At 45.1% G+C, this 12,636-nt stretch overlaps 1 protein-coding gene across 1 annotated transcript in view; it reads left to right on the top strand.

Annotated features, from left to right (window-relative positions):
* Positions 1–12,636, top strand: part of DAPP1 (dual adaptor of phosphotyrosine and 3-phosphoinositides 1) — a 49,328-nt gene that overhangs the window by 27,758 nt on the left and 8,934 nt on the right. The window contains exon 4 of the mRNA XM_044224418.1: positions 10,429–10,559. Within this exon, the coding sequence (XP_044080353.1) occupies positions 10,429–10,559 (131 nt within the window). The remainder of the gene's footprint in view (positions 1–10,428; positions 10,560–12,636) is intronic.

Raw genomic sequence — 12,636 nt, 5'->3', positions numbered from 1 at the left:
CAAAGCTAGTATTATTAACATTAACCATAACTACTTTATGTATTGCGCTGAAACTCAGGAAACTTAGATTTTTATCCTCTCTGCTGCACCTTCTCTGTTCCATCATCATCCAACAGGGAATTTGATATTATTTGAACGCGTGTCACAGGCTCTTGATGCTTAAGAGTCTGTACTTGGCTTACTAACTTCCAGCCTTTGAGTTAGATTCCACGGACTCTGAAATATTCCTCTTATCTGTCCCAGCCAGATGAAGGCAAAGCCACTGAGGCTGGGAACAAGGGGGAAAACCCATGACAAGTGAGTGTTCTAGTTTTGCCCCTCTGAGAGTAATAGGCCTCAGGAAACAAGATAACGTGCTGAAGTCATGATGAGTCTTAAGCCCAGCAGATTTTCAGAAGCCACAGTCAGCACCGTGACCTGTGAATAACAGTGAATGGAAACCAGGATGCCACCTTCCAAAAATAGGTCTCTTCTTACTCATTTAAGTATTGGCTCCTGGTGTTTACCCGCAGTGATGGGGGAACCTCCAGGCTCATGATTTCTTGTTCACCATCAGAGGAAGGGCAAATTCCTAAAGTTTTCATTCAGTTAAAGATTACCAGGGGAGGTATTTGCCTGCACGATGGATGAGGCTTGCAAGGGTTCTCACCTCCAGATCCTAGGAATGGAAAGGACTCGAACTGGGTATGTCAGTCCACTGCTTTTAGCCCAGACCCCCTTCAGGCCAGCATCCCCCTGCAGTGCATTGGGAGTGAATTTAAGAGAGACTTCCCCACACTTAATCTCCTGGACACATTACCTCCTAGGGCAGCGGGGGGCGGTGGGGGGGAGTGAGGGGGAACCTCCAAAATAACCAATAGCCTTACACTTCACCTTACAGTCATACATAATATAGAGGGGATCCCAGGTTTTCCTTGGGCTCTGGGTCTTAAGAAAATCTTTGTATTGAGGAGACATAAAAGTGTTTACCTCAAGGGAAGAATACTATTTTGAGATATCCTTTTTCCTATTCTATTCCTATTCTCTACTCTTTAAACTCTGAGGATTTCTGTTTCCTCATTGGAAGAGTGAAGATTTCCTAAGCAAGATCTAAGCCCCCTGACAGCCTCAGTATTCTATTATTATAATTTCCCTTGCTATAATCTGCATTTAACCTTTCCAATCTCCATGAAAGTTTTTGTTCCCTCTAATTTCTCCTTACTGACACCCATAAATACTCTTAAGGTATTTCTGACTGCCAAATCCCAGTCATTTCCTAAGTATATCAGAGAGACATTTGACATGTTCTCTCCCTTTACTTTCCTCGGTGGCTCTTTCTGTTCTAACATATTGCATAATTCACTTAAAAAAAATCTTTGCAAAAAAATTTTTTTTAAATCTTTGCATTGCTATGTAAATCTTATGAGAAGAGAGATTTTTGTCAGTTTCGTACCCTGATCCTTCATCCCAGTACGTAAGAGAATAAATGCTGCTAATTATCCACATTTCATCATTTCATGTTGGTTTCCCATTCATCCATTGCCCTAGGCTGCTTTGCAACGTGCATGGCAACACTGTAACCAGCAAACTTCCAACAATTAACTTTTACTTCCAAAGTTTACGCGGAGTGTTGTTTGAAATGATGCTTTATGTTGTATGTATGGTCAGTAATGATTAAATTCAGAATTTGACTTTCATTTGTAATCATAAGTTTCTATGTAAAACTTCCTTCATATGTGTACATGGCTTCTAAATTCAATTCAAATTAGACTTAGAAATTTGAGACTTTTTTATTAGCATGGATATGTTTGGTCCATTATCAATTTTTACTGTATTCTCTTGTAATTAGCTAAGTTTCATATATATAATCTTGAAAATTTAGACAGCATTTATTTTATTTTATTTTATCTTATTTGAGAGAGAGCACATGCATGCACAAAGGAGCAGGGGAAGGTGGAGGGAGAGGCTTCGGAAGGGTAGAGGAAGAGAGAAAGGGAGAGAGAGAATCAGACTCCCCACTGAATTGTGGAGTGCACAGGCCAATGCAGGACTTGATACCAGGATGCTGAGATTACAACCTGAGCCCAAGTCAGATGCTTAACTGACTGAAACACCCAAGTGGCCCTAGAGAGCATTTACTTTTATCCTTAAATATCTAAATATTATTAGAACAAAAATTACCTTTCCTATTACCTTTTGTTTCTATTAGAATACTTCTGTGTAGGGGCGCCTGGGTGGCTCAGTGGGTTAAAGCCTCTGCTTTCAGCTCAGGTCACAATCCCAGGGTGCTGGGATCGAGCCCCACATCGGGTTCTCTGCTCTGCAGGGAGCCTGCTTCCCCCTCTCTCTCTGCCTGCCTCTCTTGCTTACTTGTGATCTTTGTCTGTCAAATAAATAAATAAAAATCTTTAAAAAAAAAAGAATACTTCTGCGTATGAAATAGTCATACACAATGTATTATAGGAATTACTGTGCTGGGACTTTAATCACCTACCCAGCATGATACAAGTCAAGTGCTATGTTTGTGCTTACCCTTTATAATAATTGGTTCTCAGTTTTGAAGGTCCTATCTGGTTCTTTCTTAAATGTCAAATTTCCACTTCTCTTTTTGTCTCGATGTGGGGATTCCCAACCTCTTGATAACTGCTATAGTTATTATTATTTTATTTTGTAACCCCAGCCTTTTTACCCAGGTGGCATTTAAGAATAATGAAGTTAAAATTAATTGTAGTTTGAGACTTGTGTGACATTTCTGAAAATTATTGGTGACAACTCAGAATTCTGCCAAACCACAACCAAGAATCACTTCTTTAGCTTATGCTCACCAAAAAAGGAAATTTTCTTCGTTTGTGATGAGGTGTGTTCGAAAAAGGAAAAAGCAGGCAGGGAAGGAAAGGGAAGCAACATTTGTGGAGTGCTCATTGAGTTCCCTAGCGTTCTATCAGATGTTTTCACATATATCAAATTCTTTTTTACTCTTCTGTACCACCCACCATAAATGTGAAAGTTGTCCCATTTTCAGATGAGGCGATCAAAACTTAGGCATTCTGCATTATTGGGCCAGGGGGCACCGCTGGCAGGCATCAGAGCTGCAAGTGGAATCCAGGCCAACCTTGCTCTGAAGCATAGGGGCTTTCCATTCACATCACGTCTCCCGGTCTACCAGTCAGCTGGCAGCACGCCATCGCCACGGCAGTGTGACCCCGAGTGGGTCTGGGTGGGAAGATTCCCTGCCACAGTGACCTAAGAGAATGTCTGTAGGACATGGCGGGGCTCTCCCCCACTCTCTTCTTTAAGGTCCATAATGATATTTTTGGTATGTGATGTAAAGAATGTGAATCAGTTTGAGCCTTGGTCTTTGTATTTACTGCTGTTCTCATTTTATTTACATGAATGGCCTTTTGAGAAATGATACTGTCTCAAGAGGATATCAAGATATCGAGAGGATATCTTTTTTTTTTTTTTTTAAAGATTTTATTTATTTATTTGAGAGAGAGAGACAGTGAGAGAGAGCATGAGCGAGGAGAAGGTCAGAGAGCGAAGCAGACTCCCCATGGAGCTGGGAGCCTGATGTGGGACTCGATCCCGGGACTCTAGGATCACGCCCTGAGCCGAAGGCAGTCGTCCAACCAACTGAGCCACCCAGGCGTCCCTCGAGAGGATATCTTAAAACAGAAAAAAAGTCAACTAGAAAACAAACACACAGAGGCCCATCTTATTTATGTCCCTCCAGAAAGGATACAAAACAGCCTCTGTAAATACAGTCAGGTAAAATGACATGTAAAGGTTGAATGGGAAGGTGGAAGAAAGGGAAACTGAGGCACAAAGACGCAATGGCCCCAGGAGGACAGTCTTCAATGGATAACGTACATTTGCAGGATAGAGGACACAGCTTTGGTCACTCAGTGTCCTCGTACTTCTTGCGCCTGCCTCGAGCCTGGGTGTTCAACTGGATTTATAGGCTATTAGTATGGGAAGGGAGCCCACAGACCATCTCATTTTTCCTCTACAAATGAAGAAACTGAGGTCTGGTGAGAAATGTTGAGGCAAAAACTCACATCTCCATTCCTCAAGCTGCCTCTTAAAGAACCCATTTCTTCGAACTTTGATCCCTGTGTATGCTGTCTTGCCTACCACGGAGCATATTTTACAGGCTGTAGAGAGTTTCCATTGGGTGGCCACCATGGCTGAGAATTATACCGTAAAATGAGTAAACACAAGAACTCCCCGTTCAACTGCTCACCAGCTGGATGTCCTTGGGCAAATTACGTAACCTCTCTGAGATTCAGTTTCATCATCTTATAAATTAGAGCTGATGATCTAATAGTTCATGACTTACTGGTGAAGATTGGATGGGATTAAGTATGTAAGGCTATAAAAATAATTTTTAACACGTCTTTCCATGAAGCAGTTTATGGTAATTCACTCCGTCGTATTATATGCAAGAACTCTACCTTCTTTGGTAGATCATGAAGAGTTCATGAAGGATGATTGAATTTCTGTTTATCAAATGTTTATGTCCTCTCCAAATTTTAAGCCAGTTCCACAGTGGATTCAGATGAAAGGTCAGATCAAGTGGCCGCTCCAAAGAGAGTGACCTGACTTGACGTGGGTATTTTAACAGAATCTTCCAACCTGGCTGACTGAACTGCCTCTCATTCCTCTGTATAGTTCTCCCTGGGAGACTGGACAAGGGAACTTAAAGCCCCTGTATATGTAAATGAACACAGTTTCCCCAGCACCATTTTATGATGGGTTCAAGTTCATCTGCTGAGCAGGTTGCAAAGACAAGAGGAGAAATATCTTGAATATTCCTGTCACTCCCTCTGGAAAGCTCCTTCCCACCAGCAAGAGGTGACAGAGGAAACTGCCACAGATATGCCAGTTGCCAAGCTTGTTTTCTGAGCCCGAGGGCAAGTACAAAACATGGATGGACGTGGTCCTATTTTAATTGAGCAAATAGGTATTGAGCACCAACTATGAGCCACGCTGTGATGCTACTGACAGTAGAGTGATGAATCAGACATCATTCTTACCCTCAAACATCTTACAGTCTGGCCCGAGAAACCTGGTGGGTAAGCAGGTGCTTTAGTGCATAAAAGAAATACCCTGAATAAAAGTTTCCCGTTTAACTGAAGGAAACTTTGGTGGTTCTAGGCACTTTCAGGAGGAGAAGCTTCCAGGTAATTGACGCTGCTCCAGGAAAGTGGAGTGTTTCTCTCTGCTTCCTTTTCTCCTGTTGATCCTGAAAATACATTAGCAACACAACACAATGGCAAGCTCCTAGGATTGAAGGGAGGCCCCTGCTCTGCTCCCATTAAATAACTTTTAATTAAAAAAAAAAAAAGAAGGTTTCCCTTGTAGGAGCTATATGTGCTCTTGAGCTACTCTCTGTTGCAGAGATCACCCCAGCGCCTGGGCGCGACACTGCTCCTCCGGTGTCGCTGAGCTCCCGCGAGGTCCCCACGAGGTCCCGCGGGAATCCAAGCCAGGGTCGGAGTGGGCGTCCTGTACGTTAGCAGTGCAGCCACGGCAAACTGAACAGCCTCCCCTGGTCTGCTCTGGTCCCCTCAAGAACGTACCTCCGCGCAGCGCTTCTGAAACCAGGTTTCTCGTCAAAGGCAGGAAACGACAATCTCCTTCATGTAGCTCAGAAGCTGAAGTGAAACTTGCATCAGGTTTCCCAGACCTGTGGTCGTAGAGCTTCCTCTCTCCTCCCTCTACCAGCCCCTGCCTCCCGTTGCTTTGTAGCTGAATTCTCCGAACAGATCCTGCTGTTCCTTTGGCCTATCTGACTCACCTGGAGTTCCTCCTGGAAGGGACCAAGGGCCTACCTTGGACCTTAGGTGGAAATATAATGAGTTTGTGGTGGCTACATTTTCTAAGTTTCTTTTGATTGCAAATGACAGAAACCTACCTTGGCTAGATGAATTTAAAAAACAAAAACAGACAAAAAAAAAAAAAAAACAAAACAAAAAATGTGGGGGAGAGAAGTGGATTTTTTTTTTTTTTTTTTGGGTAAGGATATTAGTATTCTTGTTCATAATATAAAGGCAGGATGAACACCAAGTGCCAATAAAGAATCAGCCCCATGATCACGGCAAGTCTGAGGCTTTCAGCAAACCGAAAAGCCTCCCTTGGCCTTGCTCTGATCACCTCAAAAATGTACCTCTGAGACATTTCTGAGACCTGGTTTTATGTGAAAGGCAGGAAAGAACAGTCTCCTTCATGTAGCTCAGAAACTGAAGATAGTGGGCCTTTTCTCTGGTAGATCCCTGGGAAGTGAGTCCCGTGAGTGCACTGGGGGGAGGTGTCTGTGGGGGACACCCAGGGTCTGTGGGGATCTACCCTGGAGTACAAGAATGGGACAGTCTCTGCTGAAGGGGAAATCATCGTAAGCCCAGCAGCCGTGCCAAGGAGTCTATGTATTGTTTTCTCCTTGACCAGAACCATCAAGCTAGGAAGACCTCAAGAGGTGGATTACCAGTGGGAGCTATCATTTTTTTTCCCAATTTATTTATTTTCAGAAAAACAGTATTCATTATTTTTTCACCACACCCAGTGCTCCATGCAAGCCGTGCCCTCTATAATACCCACCACCTGGTACCCCAACCTCCCACCCCCCCCGCCACTTCAAACCCCTCAGACTGTTTTTCAGAGTCCATAGTCTCTCATGGTTCACCTCCCCTTCCAATTTACCCAAATTCCCTACTCCTCTCTAACGCCCCTTGTCCTCCATGCTATTGGGAGCTATCATTTTATAAGTAGATTGTCATTTTCTTCATTCCACCATTCAGTCTAGCCTCATTCATGGTCTTACTAGCTAAAATCAATCTAAACTCAATTCTGCTTTCCTGTTGACTCATTAACATTTCTCTCGGCTTAGCGTTTGTTGGTTAAAGTTTAGAAGAGGTTTTTGAAATAGAATATTGTTCCCCCCCGTGGAGATTTGGACAGCTGTACTTGACGTTGTGGTCCTGTCCTTATCCTGGCGCAGGGTGATCATGACCCTGGGAGGTTGGCTCCTCCCAGGCTCTTCTCTGACGTAACCCTGACCAGCTATGGCATTCATATATCCCCTCACTGATCAAGCCTTCATTATGTCAGCATCTCTACTGGTAGGCAGGGACACAAATATAAATTTGGCACCATACCTGCTCTGAAGGGACTCTCAGGGTTGGGAATTGCACCTGTTGAAAAGACAATGGGTTTACAATACCAAGTGGTTATAGCGTTGTGGCTCAGGCAGCACCCCTGCCCAGAGGTCCTTATACTTTAACACAGGGGGCCCCCAAGGCTGTCCTTATCTTCCAGGAACTGGTGACCCCTCCAAAGATGCCCACCTCTCTCCCTGCACCTGTGAATATGTTACGTTCTATAGCAGGAGGGAATTAAGTTTGTAGGTGGAATTAAGACTACCCGTCAGCTGGCTCTGGATGGGGAGGTTACTCTGGATTTTCCAGGTGGGCACCCTGTAATCATAAGGGTCCTTGTAAGTAAAAGATGGAGGCGGTAGAGGGAGACCCAGAGACGTGGCAGTGTGGGCAGGCCTCACACGCATCGTTGCTGGCTTTGAAGATGGAGGAATGGGGCCACCAGGGAAGGGATGGTGGCAGCTTCCAGAAGCTAGAAAAGACAGAATGGATTCTTCCCTAGAGCCTTTCCAGAAAGAGAGCATCCCTGCCAATCCCTTGATTTTAGATTAATGGGACCCATTTCAGACTTCTGACCTCCAGAACTGTAAGATAAGAAATCTGAGTTGTTTTAAGCCTTATGGTGGTGGTGATTTGTCACAGAAACAAAGGGAAGTCACTACAGGTAGTATGCTTGGTTATGTGCAAAACCGGAATTAACTCGGTGTGTCTTTCCAGCACATCATTTAAAAAATTATTTTCATATTAAACATAGGGAAAAGGATGAAAATCTAGCATCCTCTGGGAAGAGAAAGCATGAGATATCACATTTTTTCTAACTTGAAAACTGCTTTGAGCCTTGGGCTCCAGGCCCCTCTCCTCCACTGTCAGATGGAAGGTTTAGGAGGGGCCCAGGCGGCTTAAGAAAGGCCATTGGCGGCTACTAGACTCTGCCATTTTCATTCTTGGCAGAATGTCACACATGGGGCTTTTTTAACTCGACATTTAAAAATGCATGTTCTAGAGATGCGCTCATTGGGTTTTCGTCTAAGAATTTAAAAATACTCTATATCAAAGCGTAATAACATCTCACATTTTCATAATCCTTTCACAAAACACTTTTTATTCAGTGCTTCAGACAGCCTTGTGAAGAAAGGTCGTTATTCTCACATGTCCGAGGAGGAAACAGAAGCTAGAACGATTGTCCAGGGTCCACGGAACAGAGTGGCAGTGGTGGCTCTTTCCATGATGCCATGGTGACCGTCGGGCACATCATTGGAGGGAGGGGCATCTTTGTGGGGGGCACCTTGGAGCCAGGCCCACATTCACGAGCACCTGGCACCGTTATGATGGTGTACCACGGCCCCCAAGCCGCGCAACGTCTGCTCTTGATTTCAGTGTCTCTGCTTTCATTATGACTCTAAAACTGTAAACCTGTCGCTGGCCCCTTGTCCTGATATGACTGGATCTGTTCTCATGAAAGGATCACCTTGACAAGAGAGCGCTGACAATGCGCAAGCATGGGATGGAGGCTGCGAGTCCCTGTGAAAGCCATTTTTCACTGTGATCCCAATGCTTCAGGTGTGACCTGGGTGCAGAAGAAGGAGGTCAGGGTCTCATTCTTCTCTGGGGCCCAAGTCAGAGACCCTCTCCTGGCTTTTCTCGGTGATTCTTGTCAAGGGACAGGAGGGGGTCCCATGGGCCTGTCGTCAGAGGCCACAGGTGTTTCTTGCAGTCAGTGGGTCATGCATACTCAAGCACCGAGCACAGCACGGTGGCTTTGTTTGTAGGTGTATTATTATTATAATGTACTTTTTACCTGCAGAGCTGGTCTCTGTCCTCATTGTCTCTCTTAACACCAGTTCAAGTTCCATACTTTCGTTTTTTTTTTTTTTCCCTTCATTTATTTGAGAGAGAAAAAGAGCATGAGCAGGAGGGAAGGGCAGAGGCCAAGGGAGAAGCAGACTTTCCGCTGAGCAGGGAGCGTGATGTGGGGCTCAGTCCCAGGACCCTGGGATCGTGACCTGAGCCAAAGGCAGATACTTAACCCCCTGAGCCACCCAGTGCCCAAGGTCCATACTTTCTATAATCTTTCGAAGTACTTTTTCAAAGGAGCCTTCTCACCACCCTTATGAAATAACACCCTCTTCCTTATGCCTCCCTCATCACCTGCTATGCCTTTATCTTGCTCTGTTAGGGTTTCTATAACACTGCTCTCTCCTGACATATTGTATTTCTTTTCATTTTTTTTTTTTTTCTGGCTCCCCAACCAGAGAAGCAGGTGCTGTATCTTCTTTGTTTGCTGTTGTATTCCCACTGCCTGGATGAGTGTCTGGCACATAGGAGAGCCCAGTAAATATTTGTTGAATGTATTACTGAGTTCTTCACATCTCCCTGAATGGTACAATCTCAGACCTGCCTTTACAAGACCCCAGTGAAATAAAAAGAAAAACCACAGCAAGGAGGAAGAAACCCTTAACTTACTCTTTTTGTAAAGTGTCTATTTCTGATCAGGTGATTGACTGGGGGAAGACCAAAAGTGTTGAGTCAGAAGTGCTCTCAGGCTTGGAGGGACACGCCAAAGCCCCCCAGAACTGGCCCCTGTTGGAGCCCTTTTTCTGCCTGACCCTCTCCTCCAGGTGGAAGTGAGGGCAATCATGCATAAGCCAGTTCAGGTCACGTTCACTAGAGCAAAGCAAATTTTCATGTAGCTTATTTTGTTAATTGGGTGGTAAGAGACAGTAGGGATAATGCAACGAGTGCACTTTTCCTGAGACCCACTGATCTGTTAAAAGTTTTTTCTGAAACTAGTGAGCAATAAGGACTGTGGAATAAATCCTCTCATACCCCAGTGCATTTGTTCACTTTTACTTTCGTGGCTTTTGTAAAGCTTTCCTGTGAGTTTCCAGTTACAGCTTAAGGTCTAGATCCATGTGGGCCCCTCCACGAAAGTTATTCCGAAGTGTTCCATGGAAGGGGTCTTTGGGGCCACCAGGAGCCCCCAGCATGCTCATCCTCCTCTCTGACCCTGCTCTTATCATCCTGTTCATTTAAATGGCAACCCGTTAAGTAAGATCCATTGCTCGTTCAGTCTGAGCACTGGAAGGACAGAAATCATCTCCTCATGCTTTCTATATCTAGTGTGTCCACCTTAAGTGCCTGGCACATGGGTGCGACTCAAGAAACGTCGAGAAAATGAGCAAGTGAAAAGATGAGAACGTAAGAGGCTAAAATCTAGCCGTGGTTCTCTGGTTGTTAGCCTGTGGGCCTTCTTTCTGGGGTTGCTCGCTGACGATGTTCTTTTGTCTTCACTCAGGCACCCTGATTGTCCTGAAACACCCCTACCCGAGGAAAGTGGAAGAACCTTCCATTTACGAGTCTGTCCGGGTTCACACAGCAATGCAGACGGGCAGAACGGAAAGTGACCTTGTGCCCACCGCCCCTTCCGTAAGTGGCTGACCGTGGTGCCCTCGCAAATGTGCAAGGAAGTGTTAAGATACTTTAAGAAGTATGTTTGTTCACGTGAAAACTCTACCTTGGGAACTAAAACCTGAAAAGGAACATCCAGCGTGAAGCCCGTGACTCAGTTTCTCTGATCCAGGGTAAAACATTAAAAAACAACAATGCCATAGCGATAGATAGGATTCTAAATACTTCAAAAACACTCTTAAATTCCTGTCCGTACTTAGAAGGGGGAGAGATGTTGATGTTCACACAGTTGGCTACACTGTTACTCTTCCACGAGTTTCTTCTATTAAGAATTATTTTTTTTTAACATTTCAATTGTCTGTGAAGGATAAATATGCCCCACTTTGACTATAAAATCTCGGGATGTTGTTTTCTCCTATTCTTTCTCTCCCTCACTGGAGGGAGGGTACAGACAGAACACATTTGCACTTCTTGGCAGCACGGACCATTGTTCAGTTTCTGTGCAGCCCGAGCATTCATTGTTCCTCAGGAGCCCATCCCTGTTTGTTCTGTGAGCTGTGACCCCGCAAACATGCCTCCCGGCACCGCTTCCGCTCTCCCCTGCACTGTGCTGGCGGCTCTCCTGTTCTTCCTCTCTCCCTTGTTTGCCGAATACTCCTGGCATAAGACGTCAGGATTTGTGTGTTTAATAAAGAAGACAACACACAAAGGAAATACAAAGAAGGTTGAAAAAAAAAAAGGTCCTACATTTTACTGTAGGACCTATCCTGCCACCACAGAGATCTTTCTTAAAAAGCAAATGGGTCACATGACCTCCCTGCTCAACCTTTGGCAGTGCCCGTTGTCTTCCCGGTCCACCTGGCCCTGCTCTCTCTCTGGCCTCGCCTGTGCTCCTCCCATGCTCGCACCAACGTGCGTTCCCCTGACTGGGCTCCTTCTCCCCTCCCCGTCACTGACATGTGCCAACATGGCGGCTGTCCCTTCATGAGCCTTGAAGACAGATGTCAGAGACCAGTGTCTCTCAGGATGCCCTCCTGGGCCCCTCCTAGCGTTCTTTAAAATGGCCCTCTTTTGTGTTCCCAGCACCCTCTGCTTGCCTTTACCCTGCAGTCCTCATGGAGCACGGCAGAAGGGCATTGCTAACATCTGTGCATGTGTCTGCTCACCCCCTTTCCCCACCCCCTTGTGGGCCTAATCCTTCTGGGGACAAGAATCATAACTTGTCTTTGTGGCTTTTTGGAGCCTAGCCTGGTTCACGGCGCACATTACATTTTTGTTTCTGGGCTCCGTCGACTCAAAAATAAAAATCCTGGAAATGGTTGAAGGAGGTAGTTTATTTAGCTTTGTTAGAGTTGGAGGAGGAAGCATCAAACCCCAGAACTAGCAAAACTGAGGAAAGCAAGACCATAAATAGTCCCAAGTCAAAACGGACCAAAGAACAAATCAAGCCTTACATCCTAATTGATTCTTCGATTTCCAGCCAACCCACCCCTCCCTGACTTTCCTCTTTATCTGCCCTGCTTCCCACCCCCCGCCCACCAATCACCTCAACATCTCGCTCATCTGTCCTCTCCATGTAACTTCACACTCTCCTCGGTTACCCTTCCCTTAAAGATCCCCACCCAGGGTCAGTTGTACCATATACCCTACTATGTGTGCTCTTTATCAACAGTACAATGTAGGACCTAATCTGTAGACCTGGTGTGAGCAGGAGAGTTAGCAGCCTTAGGTAGAGACAGACCTCTTGAAACCAAATTCTGCAAACCTTATTGCCTACCTTCTTTGCACACTCCAAGGATCAGACAGGTTCTCCTGCCCGAGTGTCTCAGTATGCCTGTGCACAGAAGGTTCTGTATAATGGAGTTTTTAAAACAATATTGAGGGATTGGTGGGGCATGGCTGCACCCACACTGTATGATGACAAATCCATGGAGTTTACTGTGCATTAATACAGGCAGAAAATGATCAACACTTTCTAGTGTCGCAGCGAGAGAGAACAGTGCAAGAGCCCAAGGTGGGAACTAAATTGAGGTGTTTTGAAGATTAGCAAGAAGATTATAATGATCTGCATGAAGTGGGGAGAGGCAATGTGGTA

This window comes from Neovison vison, chromosome 11 (genome assembly GCF_020171115.1).
Source record: "Neovison vison isolate M4711 chromosome 11, ASM_NN_V1, whole genome shotgun sequence".
In the NCBI taxonomy this organism is placed as follows: domain Eukaryota; kingdom Metazoa; phylum Chordata; class Mammalia; order Carnivora; family Mustelidae; genus Neogale; species Neogale vison.
The sequence above is the reverse complement of the archived record's forward strand: the minus strand, read 5'-3'. Positions and strand labels throughout refer to the sequence as shown.